The sequence below is a fragment of the Panthera pardus genome, unplaced genomic scaffold (assembly GCF_024362965.1).
Source record: "Panthera pardus isolate Hobbes unplaced genomic scaffold, ASM2436296v1 HiC_scaffold_24, whole genome shotgun sequence".
NCBI classification, from domain to species: Eukaryota; Metazoa; Chordata; class Mammalia; order Carnivora; family Felidae; genus Panthera; species Panthera pardus.
The window spans coordinates 105,726,458-105,743,391 of NW_026526810.1; the positions used below are offsets into that span (position 1 = coordinate 105,726,458).

General features: G+C 39.1%; 2 protein-coding genes across 13 annotated transcripts in view; one reads left to right on the forward strand and one right to left on the reverse strand.

Moving 5' to 3' along the window:
* ZFYVE26 (zinc finger FYVE-type containing 26) overlaps positions 1-2,296 on the reverse strand; it is an 88,099-nt gene extending 85,803 nt beyond the window's left edge. For all 5 annotated transcript variants that reach the window (XR_008417239.1, XR_008417240.1, XR_008417238.1 and 2 more), the window contains exons 1-2: positions 2,189-2,296; positions 1,414-1,690 (exon numbers count right to left, since the gene is read on the reverse strand). Coding sequence is in view for 2 of the 5 variants with exons in the window: in XM_019451442.2 (XP_019306987.2) it covers positions 1,414-1,607 (194 nt within the window). In the remaining 3 variants the exon portion in view is untranslated. The remainder of the gene's footprint in view (positions 1-1,413; positions 1,691-2,188) is intronic.
* Positions 2,297-2,386: 90 nt separating this feature from the next.
* RAD51B (RAD51 paralog B) overlaps positions 2,387-16,934 on the forward strand; it is a 640,680-nt gene continuing 626,132 nt past the window's right edge. For 6 of the 8 annotated variants that reach the window (XM_019451443.2, XM_019451447.2, XM_019451450.2 and 3 more), the window contains exons 1-4: positions 3,472-3,536; positions 6,775-6,886; positions 9,274-9,387; positions 13,898-14,014. In XM_019451443.2, coding sequence (XP_019306988.1) covers positions 3,523-3,536; positions 6,775-6,886; positions 9,274-9,387; positions 13,898-14,014 — 357 coding nt within the window. In that variant the 5' untranslated portion in view covers positions 3,472-3,522. Of the gene's footprint in view, positions 2,517-3,471; positions 3,537-6,774; positions 6,887-9,273; positions 9,388-13,897; positions 14,015-16,934 lie in introns of those variants that run through there. The other 2 variants (XM_019451449.2, XM_019451446.2) reach the window with 2 other exon arrangements.

Sequence of the window (16,934 nt, forward strand, 5' to 3'; positions counted from 1 at the left end):
GAAAAAAGTCTCACCCCTGCCTCTACCTCCCTATCTAGTCTTTATTATTATTATTTTAATTTTTTATTGTTTTTATTTATTTTTGAGAGAGAGAGAGACACAGCGTGAGCAGGAGAGGGGCAGAGTGAGAGGGAGACAGAATTTGAAGTAGGCTCCAGGCTCTGGGCTGTCAGCACAGAATCTGACGCAGGGCTCGAACTCATGGACCGGGAGATCATGACTTGAGCTGAAGTTGGATGCCCAACAGACTGAGCCACCCAGGCGCTTTTTATTTTTATTATTTTTAAACATTACATAGAAAACCATAAAAAGCAAAGCTCTTTAAAGTATATTGTTGAAAACAGAAACTGAGTCAAGTAGTCTTAAAGAAAATAAGGAATTTCATAAAAATTTATTAACTCTAGGCTAAAAACAGGGTTACAGGAATTCATAAGGGTTTTTTTCAAAGTTAGTAATTTAGATAGAACCTGGCTAGAACCCAAATTTAAGGGAAAAAAATCACCTAAGTTTCTACTGTCTATATACTAATACAATATAACTGCCAAAGTAAGGAAGAGTGAGGGAAAGACTAAATAGCACACTTAACTATTATACCACTAGCTGTTAATAGCACTGCCAGGAAGAGCTTCATTAAAAATTTAGATAGAGAACAGTGGTTGCCAGGGTAAAAGGAGGGTTCAAAATACAAAGAGGTATTCCCAGGAAGTACGGGAATTCTTTTGTGGCGATGCAAGAGTTCTGCAGCTTGATTTTTACTGGTAGTTACATGAGTCTGTACATGGATAAAATTGCACAGAACTACACACATAAAAACAAATGCACATTAAAAAAATGGTGAAAACTGAATAAGGTCTGTAATCTAGTTAACAGTAATATACCAATGTCGATTTCCTGATTTTGATATTGTACAATAGGTATATGAGATATTGCAATTGGGGGAAGCTGGGGAAGGTTACTCTGTATTTTTTTGCACTTTTTGTGAATGTAAACCTTATTTATATAATTTTTAATATTTATATAATTATTTCCAAAATAAAAACCTTAAGTAAATTAACTTCTAGTCTTTTGTTACAACTACAACATCATAAGCAAGAAGGGAGCAGCGTTTGCTTTTCTGGAGGCAAAGAAAATGCTTTTCAATTCAGTTCCACCATCTACTTTTATGATAATAATCAAGAAATGGTGGTTTCAGGCACATTTTGGTGTCCAGGATTAAATTCTGGTTCAGATGATAATTCAAAGCCAACACCGATTAATAAACATGTATCATAGAGGTAAATTTTCAGAGCATGTGAAATACACTCTGCTTCTGCTAATTCTTCAGAGAGGAGGTGAGAGTAGGTGACCAGAGCCCAAGTATTGACCTTGTGTCTCCCGCCCTGTAACTTCCTGGGAAGAAGAGAGATCCCTTACCTCAGCTGATCTGGACACACCACGAGCGCCTGAAGTATATCTTCCACCTTCTTTGGGATATCGCCTTGTGCCTCGTGTAGCTGAGGTACACATGCCTGTGCCAGCTCCCATTCTCCTCTGCGAAGGCACTCACAGAAAAACCCAAAGAGCTGCTTCTGAGAAGCAGTTTCTTCTTTTCCAAATGGATGATGCATTTTCCCAGCACAGAGTGCAGGGAGATAGAAAGAGATGAATTACGCAGAACACATTGTCAATTTTCTCATTCGTGGAGCACCTCCTGGAAACAATACACACTACATTGAGGAGAAACGGAACGCACTATATTTAGACAAACTAGTAACTACTAGACTGGCTGGGAAAAGCGGGACTTACTTCCCTAATTATCGTTTTATGTTTGATTTGACGTGCTACTATCTTTTTTTTGAGAAGTTCCACCTTTCCCCGAGGGGTGGATCCCATCTCTCTACACACATCCAATATTTAATTGAACTTAATAGTCGTATTAGCTCGGGGCGCAGACCCACAAATCTTCTTTCATATTCCCCACTTAACTTTAGACCCAGTCCGGCTCCAAATCCCCAGGTGGTCGCCTCCCTAAGTATGAGAAATGCAGCAGGAACCTCCTTAGTTTGAGCCCTCTCTTAAGGCGGAGGAGTGAAGATCATCAGATGAGTGTGTGTCAGAGCTGGAGGACGGTGGAGATTGGAGCGCAGGGACGCTCCCTACAGGGGTCGTGGTGAACGCCCCCACCTTCTCTGGGGCGCCTTACACTCACCTGCTCCTGGTACCCAAAGCAATAGAGCTTCCAGCGCAGCCATGTTTGAGCCGAGTCAGGTGATAGATCCCATTCGGGAGGTTGCCGGAGGGAGGGGTGGGGTGGGACGACTGATAGCGGCTACTCCTATTGGTCAATGGAGGGACGATGCAAATAAGGCGCCATATTTGTTTGGGTCACGTGATGCCACCTCTCCGGACTGGAGAAAGCTAGGACATGCGGAGTCAACCAGCTACCTGGCTGAGGATCGTTCCTTTCAGTTTTGACCACTCCTCTGCTCGATACCTTCAGTTCTGCGTTCAGCGGGGCAGGTGGCAGAAATATCAGTGTCCGTTGATTTTTTTCATGTCTCTTTTACTCCATAGCGTTTGAAGTCAGCTTTTACTAAGCGCCCGCCGGTGACAGTGTTTTGCCAGGCCTTCTTCCAGAGGAAGAAGACCTGGATACTCCTCCATTGCTATTTTATCCACTTGGGTTCTGTTATAATCGCAGAATCCTGCGTTCTGAATTCCCATTTTCTGCCTAACTCCATTGATTTATTTGCTCACTTACCCGACAATCGTTAATTGAACGGTGTCCTAGGCCCTACTTCTCAGGCTGAATAAGTTGCAGACCGTGTCCTCGAGTTCACAGTCTAATAACAAATGCAGGTCAGTAATTAGGACACAGTAGGCTAAATTATAAGATAGAAATATGCACTGAAGAGCTGAGAGCAAAGGACGAGCAAAAACTTTTTCGCAAATACAAAACTGTAATCTGAAACCCAGTCTTAAAGTAACAGTTCCCTTTTACACCGAAACTTCGGTGGTTCCCTTCATGGTCTTCTTAAACTACAGGCTCTTAACGTTTCCCCGATGTGTGTTTTCAGCTTGAGCAATTTCATTAAGTATTTCCAAACTATTTCACCGCCAAAGTGTGGTGAAAAAAGCAAACCCAAACCAATCCCAGCTCTCTTCCAAACCTCTTCTACTATAGGTGAATTCTTAACTATTCTCTGAAAACTAACATGTCTTTCTGGTCCATTATACATTTTTTAAATGTAGTGACAAAAAAAATAAAAGAGACAATTCCAAGCAAGGTTTTTCCTGGCTTCATTTTCTCCTTGCAGATGTTTCTTTACCTGATTTTGATAATCATTATATTGAGAAACTGGGATTCAGTGACGGATTCTGGTGTGAACTACAATTCCCAGCAAGCAGTGGAATCAACCTGGGACTCTTCCTACCTCTGATTGGATAGTTCTTTCGAGTGACAGCCCAATCGGCATTTGGGTTGTTGCTTTGCGGCGCTTTCCGCGGGGAACTGTGAGGGGTGGGGGAAACTTTGAAAGTTGGATGCTACAGACCCGGTACTGCAAAGATTCGTGTCGGGGGGCATTCGGGGGGTAATGGGGTGCGCTCATTATTTCCTGCCCCCTCTCTGGGCCCCTTTCTGTGTTATTACTTTCGGGGTAGCGGAGAAAATCTCTTTGGTCCAGTACACTCCCCCCTTAGGCCTGAGGCATGATAACGGGAACTCCGCCGCAAATATGGGGGCTCTTGGCCTTCTTTTGTGGGGGATGCTGGAACTGTGTTCCTTGCTGGAAAAAAGTTCTTTTTAGGGGATTCTAGAGTGACGTTTTCGCCTCTTGATGCCCACCTCCGCCCTCCCATTTGCCGGCTGTTGGGGAGTCTCGGCGGGGGAGCCGGTCCTTAAGGGAACATTGGGGTCCGCTCGCCTTCTGTGGTGTTGAAGAAGAGTGGTTAAAGCGTGGAATCTGGAGTTCTATGTCTAGATTCGAATGCGGACTCCACCATTTGCTAGCTGATAGACTTCACGCAAGTTTTTCAACTCAGTGCCTCAGTATTCTTAGTCTGTAAAAGGGGTCAAACATCGGAAGCTCTTGGAACAGTACCTGGCACGTAATAAGGGTCCAATAAATATTAGCTATTATCGTTACTTACAAACAGTTTTCACTGAACATCTTTCATGAGGATTTTTACTTTGTTGAGGAGGAAAGGTTTCAGCCTTCAGGATGGAATATCTTCCCTCACCCCTGATTATATGTGTGCGCACACACACAGAGCAGGAATTTAACAGTCTCTGGTGGAAGAAACAAGCCGTAATAATACGTTAATAAGATTATGCAACAAATACGTATAAAGTATGATGAAAACACTGGGTTGGAAGAGATTGACTTGGGGACAAGGTTTGTGCAGGAAAGTCGGAGTCAGGATGGCGCTTGTGTAACCTACCAATATGCAGTATTGTGGCTGGAGAGCGGATGAAGTGAGGCAACAAATGATGTTTTGCTGACAATTGATGTGGTAATGGTTGTTAACCTTGAGCTCTGTGTGTCAGGCACCATCCAAATCTTCTAACCTTCACTACATTCCTTTGAGGTAGATATTTGAATGACCTTTGTTTTACAGATGAGGAATTGAAGACACCAGGAGGGGGAGTAGCTGCCAGGAAGGCAGGATCTGGGCCTTGCCATCAGATGTATGGATGAGAGGGAAATGAGAGACCAGTTTATGAAGGGTCTTTATGTGATCTTAAGAAGTGTGGAATTTATCCCGTGCCCTAATGGTCCCACGGGTAGTTTTAAAGGATGACAGTGACAGGATTGGAGCAAAGTTTTAGGTAGCTACCTCCGGCAGGATTGGAGCACTGACCTAACTTTCGCAGACCAGTTTGGTGCTTCTTCCTGGCACATTTAAATGCCAATGACGATACTTACCGTGTGACTGTGATAATTTGTGTATACATCTCTTTTCATCTTTTACTGTGAGTTCCCAAAGGGAAAGGAATATGTTTAAATGATTCTTTACACCAGAGCCCAGCAGCTCAGCAGAGTGTGTGATTAAGAAAGGTCTCCTGAAGGAGCAAAATTTTTTTTTTTTTTTTTTTTTGATGGTGCAGGGAATAACAAGAGGCAGCATGCAATAGTGCAGGCAAATGATGGGAGTGGCCCTAAGAAGGCTGAGATAGCAGAGTTGGTTATTGTTAAACAAGTCCGGGTAGTTTGGGTTCTTCTTTTTGATTGAATGTATCAGCCTATATGGTGTTCTTGCTCAGAACTACCTGATCTATAAAGACACTAAGAAATGATACAGCAGATATCACTTAGTAAACTATTTAGGAAACGAATCGGTACAAATTCCCACTGAGAGAAATGAGAGGGATGTATTTTGTGCTTATGAGAAGTGTGTGTGTGTGTGTGTGTGTGTGTGTGTGTGTGTGTATGCGCATATGCATAGGCTCATGAATGTGAGAGAAAGTGGGAGAGAGGGAAGGAGAGAATTAATTTGATGCAGAGAATTTAGATTTTATGTAGAAATTTGGGCATAAACAGGTTATCTACATTTTCAGTACTATGTATTTTGTTCCAAAATGTTACTCCTTTTCTGTTAACAATATTGCTTTATCTCCTGGAACAATGGAGTTGCTGTTTCTATTCTATCCAGAGGGTATCTTGTCATCTCAGCGAGATGCACAGCCTCTTCTCTGCATGTGTTATGAAAGGAATCACAGTGATTGTGTTCTAGCTCATTGAAGGCACATATTTCATGAGTCTCATTTAGTCTTAGGTTCAGCAGTAAGAGTGAAATTTCTTGCATGTGAGAATGTGAGCAGCTAATACAAAAAAAAACACCACACCACATTTCAGTTTGTAATTAAGACCTGAAATAATATCTTGTTTGATTCGGAGGTTTGTTCTGGCTCATAGAAAAAGGAGAGGTTAAATATGATTATGGACTTGTAGTAGGGGTGTACTGGTTAAGAGGATAAACCTTAGAGTCACTTCCTGAGTTGAAATTCTGAATCCACCATTTACTTTTTCTGGTGACAATGGAATAGCTAACATCTAGGGTTTAGTGTTCTCATAGGTAAAAATTGGGTCAATAATCAACCTTCCTTATAGGGCTATTGAGAAGATTAAATGTCATAATTTATATAAAGCTTTGGAACAGTGCCTCCTGTACATAGTAGGTGCTCAGTAAATTTATTGTTACAGTGCAATGAAAGTAAAGACTTTTTTTTTTTAAGTTTATTTATTTTGAGAGAGAGCACATGAGCAGGGGAGGGGCCGGGAGAGAGAGAGAGAGAAAGAGAGAGAGAATCCTAAGCATACTCCGTGTTGACAGTGCAGAGCCCAACGAGGCTCCATCTCCTGAATCGTGAGATCATGACCTGAGTCAAAATCAAGGGTCAGATGCTTAACTGACAGAGCCACCCAGGTGCCCTGACAGTAAAGACTTTCTAAGGAGTGCTGCTTGGAAATATTCCTTGAAAGTTAATTATACATCCAAATAAAATTTATAAATACATTGAAAATCTTAAGATGCTATGCAAATGTGAAGTGATATCTTTATATTCATGTAATAAATATAAAAGAATTGTGTGAAATGCACATTCTTATGTTGTCTTGTTTGTGTGCATGTTTGGCAGACTTAGAAAGATTCTACTGCTTTTATTTTATCAGTAATATTTTAAATACTATACATTTCATTTCACACAGGAAGAAGCTTGAAGAATTTTTTATTTTGTAGTGTGTTTTGGTAGCCTGTCTACTATTGCTTATGGTATTTTCTAATGCTTTTCAGGGTTCTTTTTCTGCTGCATCTTGAAAGCATGGGTAGCAAGAAGCTCAGAAGAGTGGGCTTATCACAAGAGCTGTGTGACCGTCTGAACAGACATCAAATTGTTACCTGTCAGGTAAAATTTATTTACTTTCTCACTAAGAAATTTTGAGTACAAAATTTTTTTTAAATTTTATTATTTATTTTTTAAAATTTGCATCCAAATTAGTTAGCATATAGTACAACAATAATTTCAGGAGTAGGTTCCTTAGTGCCCCTGACCCATTTAGCCCATTCCCCCCTCCATTAACCCTCAGTTTGTTCTCCATATTTATGAGTCTCTTCTGTTTTGTCCCCCTCCCTGTTTTTATATTATTTTTGTTTCCCTTCCTTTAGTTCATCTGTTTGGTCTCTTAAAGTCCTCATATGAGTGAAGCCATATGATTTTTGTCTTTCTCTGACTGACTAATTTCACTTAGCATTATACCCTCCAGTTCCATCCACGTAGTTGCAAATGGCAAGATTTCATTCTTTTTGATTGCTGAGTAATACTCCATTTTGTGTGTGTGTGTGTGTGTGTGTGTGTGTGTGTGTGTGTGTGTGTGTGTACATACCACATTTTCTTTATCCATTCATCCATCAATGGACATTTGGGCTCTTTCCATACTTTGGTTATTGTTGATAGTGCTGCTATAAACATGGGGGTGCATGTGTCCCTTCGAAATAGCACACCTGTATCCCATGGATAAATGCCTAGTAGTGCAATTGCTGGGTCGTAGGGTAGTTCTATTTTTAGTTTTTTGAGGAACTTCCATACTGTTTAACAGAGTGGCTGCACCAGCTTGCATTCCCAGAGTACAAATTAATATTAAATATACCTTAATAACTCTTAAACCTGAAATATGAAAATTTAACTTTCTAAAAAAAAAATGAATGATGGTGCTTCTCCATAGGCTATTTTAAAATAACAGGCTACTTGGGGTGCCTGGGTGGCTCAGTCGGTTACAACTCTTGATTTTGGTTCAGATCATGGTTTCAGAGTCTTAAGAATGAGCCCCTCATTAGGCTCCTGTGGGGCTTGGTGCTGGATGTGAAGCCTGGTTAAGATTCTCTCTCTCTTTCTCTCTCTGTGTCTCTCTGCCCTTCTGCTGCTTGTGCTCTCTCTCTCAAAAATAAAATAAAATAACAGGCCACTTAGGTTGTATTTCCAAATGTGATTTCATTTACCTAAATTCCTATACTTTTGCTTGGGTCAGGGGAGAATGCTTATGGCATAATGTGAAGTATACTCGTGCTATTTATTTGGGATTCTAGAGAAGTTTCGTCCAATTGAAAGAAATTTTGCAGTTATATGAGAAATAAGACTCAAATGAAGAGACAGTATTCAAAATGGGTAATGTCTCTTGCAAGCAAGAGAAATTAATAGAATCCTTATCAATGTAATGAGAGAAATGTATAAAGCAGATGTTGCATTTTAGGCACAGTAGTGAAGCAGCTCCCTCTTAGGAGGTTAAATAAGTTTTAACATTTTTGGTTTGTTTGTTTGTTTTGTTTTTAATGTTTATTTTTGAAAGAGAGAGAAGGGGGGAGGGGCAGAGAGAGAGGGGGACAGATGATCCGAAGTAGGTTCTGTGCCTACAGCAGAGATCCGGATGTGGGGCTTGAACTCACAAACCATGAGATCATGGGTCGAAGCCAGATGCTTAACTGACTGAGCCACCCAGGTGCCCCTAGACTTAATGTTTTATATTAGGATTTAATCCTTAATAAGACATTTTCAGAGCATACTACAATTTAAAAAAACTGCTTTGTGTATTAATGGTATTTTTGGTTCCTTTTTTATACATTTAATAATCCTCGGGGCACCTGGGTGGCTCAGTCGGTTGAGCATCCGACTTCGGCTCAGGTCATGATCTCACGGTCTGTGAGTTCGAGCCCCGCGTCGGGCTCTGTGCCGACAGCTCAGAGCCTGGAGCCTGTTTCGGATCCTGTGTCTCCCTCTCTCTCTGACCCTCCCCCGTTCATGCTCTGTCTCTCTCTGTCTCAAAAAAATAAATAAAAATTAAAAAAAAAAAAAATAATCCTCATGTTCATACTTGGAAACACTCTTAAAAGTATGAGATTTAACATTTCATTCCATAGTCTGTTTTATTGTCTCTATTAAATACTTTTCCTGAATGCTGTCATAGCTCAGTAAGAAACTCATTTCAACCTGACACTTCCTGGGTATTTGTGCCTAAACTGCAGCACAGGGCAGTGTTTATATACACCTGGGTTGGAGGCTGCTGCTATGTGAAGTTACTTGGTGTGACCTCTGGTATATGCTAACTGAATTAGAGAATTAGAAGATAAGATTATATCATCATATCTTTTAGTTAAGTCATACATGGGGGAAATACTATAAGGAATATATAAATCTTCAATCTGCAGTAAATTATGGGCAGTGTCCATTGAAAGTTTCCTTTTAATTCCAGTATCTTTGTTGCACATATATTTTAAAATATTCTTTTTATGTCTCTCTAGGACTTTTTATGTCTTTCCCCACTGGAACTTATGAAGATGACTGGCCTTAGTTATCGAGGTGTCCATGAACTTCTGTGTATGGTCAGTAGAGCCTGTGCCCCACAGATGCAAACGGTACATATACATATATACATATAGATTTATATATATTATGTTTTGATTATGACTTATTTTGAGATGATCCTTTATCTCATTTAAAATGTTTTTTTGGAGATGAGGCAAAATTAAAAATAGATATGAACATCTCAAAAATATTGATTCTTGGGGCGCGTGGATGGCTCAGTTGGTTGAGTGTCCAACTTCAGCTCAGGTCATGATCTCACAGTTCATGGGTTTGAGCCCGGCAACGGGCTCTGTGGTGACAGCTCAGAGCCTGGAGCCTGCTTTGGATTCTGTGTCTCTCTTCTCTCTCTGTCCCTCCCCCACTCATGCTCTGTTTCTCTCTGTCTCAAAAATAAATAAATGTTAAAAAAAAATTAAAAAACATATTGACTCTTGGGGTGCCTGGATGGCTCAGTTGGTTAAATGTCCAACTTCTGATTTCGGCTCAGGTCATGATCTCACAGCTTGTGGGCACTGACACCAGGAAGCCTGGTTGGGATTCTGTGTCTCCTTCTGTCTCTGCCTCTCTCTCTCTCTCTCTTTCTTTCAAAAATGGATGAATAAACATTAAAAAAAATATTGACTCTTACACCATAGAACTGGTCCTTTAATGAGAATATATGTGAAAAATTTATGTAGTTTGTAAGCTCATGGGAGACAGTTCCTAAAAATGGAATGAGGAAGCAACAGGAAGTTTTTTTTTTTCTGTAGCTAATATTGATATTTCAAAAGGTCATCTTTGTCTTTTATTTGCTTTGTGTCTTTGATTTGTGGATTTCATGGTTAAATTATAATACACTCTTAATTTTAGAATGCCCCTGTCTCTGTAATACCAACTTTTATTATCATCAGTCTACATTATAAAGCACACATAGTGGATTTACACTGCTCATTGATTGAATAAATAATACTTTAAAACTTTTCTCACTCTTGAGAAAGTTAAAAGTCTTTTATAACAAATTCTCATCAAGTACTATTATTTCATACTGTCTGTGTCATAATGTTAGGTTTTCAAAATGTAGGTTTGGTGCGTGGTAGAAAAGATCTTGTTTTCCCAGAATAAGAGTGCCTAGAAGTCAGTGCACTTCAGTGCTTTGCAAATGTATTTATTTAGGTGGATTGTAGATTACTTACCTTACTATCTTATATCGAAATTTGGTAACCACTGAGCAATAAAGTGGAGTTCAATTCTGTGAAGTAGGAAGGAAGGGATGTTAGTGTCATTTGAAACTTCTGAAATTAATGGATAGATAAAAATATTTCCTTTTGTTCAGATTTAGCTTGTGATCTAAGAAAATACTTCAAAGCCAGAGTAGTCAGAAGGAGAATTCAAATCAGAGTTAGGAATTGGCACTGTCTTAGCTTTGTCATTGACCTTGGAGCTTTGAATAGCTCACTTTATTTTATGGGAGAAGTAAGAGAGCTGAGATAGTGATGATTCTGTGATGAGGTTTAAATTAACTCGTTACTATTTTGAAGGTTGTAAAGCACCAACAAAGTGTTTTAATTTGAGGTATGTCATTCTATGTGTTTGGTCAATACCTACATCATGTTTCTAGTTAGAGAATTAAATAAGAGAGCATGGGGAGGAAATTCACTTCTGGGCTCCACTTGCACCACCACTTCAGCTGTGGTATCAGTACCACCAAAGACACCAAAAAGATGGCTTCTTGAGTTCGCATTTGGAATGCAGTATCAATACCATTCCAAATGTGAGCTCAAGAAGCCATCTTTTCCCTTTGTTGTGCATTCACTCTTGTAGGATTCTTTAGATTTGAGTCTTGTGTTAAACATTGGCTTAGCCTTAGTTCATTTTTCCAGGGAAGAGTTTTTTGTTCAGTTACATATTACTTGAATTAGTATTTATTGAGTGCCAGTCATGTGGCAGGTACTCTGTCAGGTCCTGGAGATATTAGAGTGAGCATGGTAATGTTCCTCATGCAGCTTACAGTCTAGTGGGGGAAGTCAGACATTAAACACATAATTACATAAATGATTAGTTGTAGTAATGATAAGTCCTATGAAGGAAAATTATAAAAAGCTCTGAAACTTAATAACAGGGAACATTACTTAGTTTAGGGGTCAGGAAGGTCTCCTCCAAGGAAGCAACACTTCAGCTAAAACCTGAAGGATGGATAGGGGAGAATTAGGCCAAGTTGAGAAGGGATGTGAGCAGAGAGGAGTTTGCAGGCAGTGGAAGCAGGAAATGCAAAGGCCCTGTGAAGAGAAGGAGCATATGCTTTCATGGCAGTAAAATCAGGCTGGTGTGGATGGAACATAGCAGTGAGGAACAGAGTGGCCTCAGAGGTGAAGTCAGAGAAGTGATCAGGAGTCAGATCGTGGGGCCTGCAGACCATGTAAAGGATTTCAGACTTTATTCTGCGTGCAATGAGAAGTCGTAAAAGGGTATAATCTAATATGTGTATTTAAAAAGTCAGTCTTGAACGTAGACAAGTGATTGAAAAGGAGCAGGGAAATATTGATGAAGACCATCTAGGTATCTATTCCTGTATTCTAAACAGAAAGTGATCGTGACATGGATTGTTAGTATGGTGTTAACCCAGATGGCATAATGTCAGTTATGATGAAAGATAATTTAGGAGGTACAGTGAAGAGGACTGGTGATTGTTTGGCTGTGGGTGGTGATGAGGTACAGGAAAGTGACAGATGATTCCTTGATTTTTGCTTTAGGAAACTGGATAGTACCACTTCCTGAGATAAGGAATGCTGTAAGAGTGTCAGGCTTGAGGGAGGCATAATTTAGTACTTGTTGAATGTGAGGTGCTTGTGAAACATCAATTGGAGATGCAAACAGGCAGTTAAATATATGGGCCTGGAGTGTGAAGGAGACGTCTGTAGTAAAAGTATGCATTTGGGAGTCATCAGTGTGAATATGGTAATGAGATAAGCATATCCAAGACCAAGTCCTGAGTGAAGTCTGCATTTTAAGATCAGATTAGATAATGATGAGTCGAAGAAGAAGCAGCCACCAACGTAGAAGAAAAACTGGTGGAGTATCATAATAAGATACTCCTTTTTGTCTCATTTATGTACATAGTATATTTTCTGAAGTCTTATTCTGTTCGTTCATTTTAGTCTTTGTGTCACTAAATCTATTGTGATTAGTGCACTTAACCGTTGCAAAGGAAATACTTTAATGTTGACAGATTGGGCTGCCTTTACATGTTTGATAAAGTGTCCCCAGGCCCACTGATGTTGCCTGATGATAGATTGTAGACAATATTGAGGCATTTCTAAATCAGATGCATACCACATGACTTTGTTCTGTAGCTTTTCTGTTTTTTTTTTTTAATGTAGCTGAATGTAGCCTTAGAAAAATGTGATAATCCATGGTTTAACTGATCTAAGAATTTAATGGGTGAGATTACACAGGAGTCATCACATTTATAACTCATAAATATTAATATATTTAATATGCTGGTCTTCATACCTCCTCACAGAAGCAGAAGAGCCTTGAATTTGATATATAGATTTATTAAACTGTAAACTTTAAGTTGTTAGAAACTATCTGTTTGGTACTATTATATTCCCAGAGTTTATCATAGTATATGGCATACAGTAGGTACTCAGTATCTGTGGAATGAATGAATGAATGAATGGTTATAGTTCTATGGCTTGACCACAGTTTATTTGGGCAATTTAATAAAATACTAGTAATTTTTAATGTTATAAATTGCAGAGGCAAACATTCTTAAACATTGCTGGGTATGAAGTCACATTAATGACATCTGTAAAGGCCCTTTTTCAAAATAAGGTAACATTCACAGTTTCCAGGGATTTGATGTGGATATCTTTTGGGGCACCACATCTCAGCCTACCATAGCTACCTTCAACTATTCTTCACAGACCAACCTTGGTTTGAAATGAAAACTTGAGCATGTCATTCCTTGTTGCTCTCAGTATAGACTTCAGACTTCAACAAGGCTCTTTCATGATTTGTCTCTTGCTTATTTATCCAGCCTCATCACTTGTCCCACTGTGATCACACACCCATCTTTCAACCATTCTAAATGAACTCTTTATTTTTTGTGGTTTTTATTAGTTCCCATTTTTTCCCTTTCTTTGTATATTCTGTCTCTTTGGCAGGAACATGCACATTTCCTTTGCTTAACAGCTATTTCACATTTTAGCTCAGACATCTAGCTTTTGCATGAAGTCTTCCTAGATCACAAAATCTAGATCAGGTCTACTGTTCCTGTGTTTCCACTTTCTCTGTCACAATATCTCTAATAATTGTATGGTGACTGTCTGGTTTTCAGTCCTGGTTTCAATTGCTGGGTGACTATACATACTGTGAGGGGAGGGGTTCTGTCTATTCTATCATAGCCCCATTGTCTAGCACTGTCTCTGGGCATGGATTGAATATTTGTTTAACAAATAAAAGTTTGAGGAAAAAAGAGATGGGTTTGGGTTCCAGCTGCTAGAAATTGAAGTTTGGATTTGGTTTCTGTTTTCGAATAAACAGGGATATTGAAAAGATCATTTTCTTTTTCTTGTGTAGGCTTATGGGTTAAAGATGCAAACATCTGCCTCTGTCTCACCAGTGTTCTTAGCTACAACTCTTTCTGCGTTGGATGAAGCCCTGCATGGTGGAGTGGCTTGTGGATCCCTCACAGAGGTAAAGGAGAAACTTTCCAAACCTCCCATAGACCTATAACCTTCAGAGCCAGGGGAAAAAGTTTAGTTGAAAAAACATAAATTATTTTGTACCTCAAGGGCATGGTTCTCCACTCAGTACCTAGTACAGTTGCTTTGCAAAAATACAACGTTCGAAACATTCCTTGCTGACCACCTGAAGTCTCCTTAGGTTGCTGTTTCTTCAACTTAGAAAATGATGAATATTCATCTGAAGTGAGCTATTTTTAGTTTCCACTGCAGATACATTTTGGTTCTGTGATAGGTTGTTGTGTTAGTTATGTCTTGTTGCACAACAAATTACTTCAAAACTAAGTGGCTTAAAACAATAATTAACCTTTATTATTTCCGTTGATTTGGGAGTGGCTTAGCTCATAGATATCGGTGAGGGATGCGGTATGTTGAAGTCTTGGTGGGGCTGGAGAATATTTTCAAGGGAGCTCACTCACGTGACTGGGAAGTCCATGGTGGTTGTTGGCAGGTCACAGTTCCTCTACAAGTGGTGTCTCCACAGGCTGCTTGAGTTCCTCATTCCATGATGGCTGACTTCCCCTAGGGTGAGTAATCCAAAAGAAGGCAAGGTGGAAGCGGTCATGCTTTTGATGATTTAGCTGTGGCAGTTACACATCATAAACTTCTGCCACATTCTCTTCCTTAGAAGCAAATCATTAAACACAACTCATGTTCAAGGAAAGAGAAATTTGACTCTACCTTTTGAAAGAAGTGTCAAGAATTCGAGGACTTTTTTTTTAATTGAATAAGTGTGACATGTAACATTGTGTAAGTTTAAGGTTTTCATCGTATTACTTTAACACATTTATATATTATAATATGATTGCTGATACAGCAGTATTTACAACATTACATATAGTACAATGTTATTGTCTATATTCATTATACTGTGCATTAGATCTCTATGGGTTATTTACTACTCATTACAAGTTTGTGCCCTTAAACACCATCACTCTTATCTTCCTACTGCCTCCCCCTGTTAACCACCATTTTACTCTGTTCTTTTTTTTTTTACAGGTTTAACTTTTTTAGATTCCACATGTAACTGATATATAGTATGTTTCTTTCTCTGACTTACCTCGCTTAGTATAATGTACTCATTGTCCATCCATGGTGTTGCAAATGGGAGGATATCTTCCTTCCCTGTAGCTGAATAATATTCCATTGTGTATATATGCCGCACTGTTAAATCCATTCATCTGTTAACGGGCATTTAGATTGTTTCTGTATCTTGGCTATTGAGAATTCTGCTGTGATAAACATTGGAGTGCAGATATCTTGAGGAAATACTGTTTTCATTTCTTTTGGGTATATATCCAGAAGTGGGATTGCTGAGTTGTATGTGGATCTAGTTTTAATTTTTTGAGGAACCTCTATATTTTCCATAGTGGGATTGGAGACTCCCAAACCACCACAGTTCTTTTACTTGCAAGCTGCATTGGTGTGGTGAGTTGATGGACTTACCAGGATGTTCTGGAGGAACTTCTTGCTTAAGAGTTCTAGGGGCACAGATACTTTACACAAACTTCTAAGCAAGAGCAGACTCTTAACATTCTGATAGTCATAAATTTAACTGTATATATATATATATATATACATATTTGTATATATGTATATATGTATATATATATTTGTATATATATATATATATATATATATATATGTATTTGAAGATGGGGACTCTGTTTTAGATACTATACCTTATTTTATGCCCTGTATTCTGAGAAAGATTTAAAAATGTGTGTGTGCTATACTTGGTAGGTGCCTATTAGATAACTGGTGAATGGACCCTCTTGCACTGTTGGTGGGAATGCAAACTGGTGCAGCCACTCTGGAAAACAGTGTGGAGTTTCTTCAAAAAATTAAAAATAGATCTACCCTATGACCCAGCAATAGCACTGCTAGGAATTTACCCAAGGGATACAGGAGTGCTGATGCATAGGGGCACTTGTATCCCAATGTTTATAGCAGCACTTTCAACAGTAGCCAAATTATGGAAAGAGCCTAAATGTCCATCAACTGATGAATGGATAAAGAAATTGTGGTTTATAAACACAATGGAATACTACTTGGCAATGAGAAAGAATGAAATATGGTCTTTTGTAGCAATGTGGATGGAACTGGAGAATGTTATGCTAAGTAAAATAAGTCATACAGAGAAGGACAGATACCATATGTTTTCACTTTTATGTGGATCCTGAGAAACTTAAGACCATGGGGGAGGGGAAGGAAAAAAAGAGAGGGAGGGAAGCAAACCATAAGAGATTCTTAAAAACTGAGAATAAACTGAGGGTTGATGGGGGGTGGAAGGGAGGGGAGGGGGGGTGATGGGCATTGAGGAGGGCACCTGTTGGGTTGAGCACTGGGTGTTGTATGGAAACCAATTTGACAATAAATTTCGTATTAAAAAAAAAAAAGAGAGAAAACGAGAACCTGCTGTTGTAGGGTCCTGCCACCAGATGGTGCCATAATCCTACTATTGTACCTAATCTTTATGCACTCTAGCTGGACCTCTGCTCAAATGAGTTTATATCAACAGTATTCCACAGTTATAAACATACTAAATAGCAAAAACTGAGCTTAAGAAAGATTAACCCACAGATACTTTATCTTTTTTAAGTTTTAGAATAATTTTTAATGCATTTTCATTTGGCTTTTGTCAATTCTTTCTGAATCCAAGGGGTAGTTAAAAACCATTTTGTCATGATCTGCTTGGCTGACTTGGAGCATAAATACTCAGACTGCTTATTAGGGGCAAGTTCTGTATTTTCTGTTTCAGTTACAGGTAGCCTCTTCAGTTATTTTGGGATTTTTTTTCACTGAGTACAGAGTATTTCTGTTTACCTTTTATTAACAGAATTTTAATGTGTATTTTATGTATATAGGAGGAA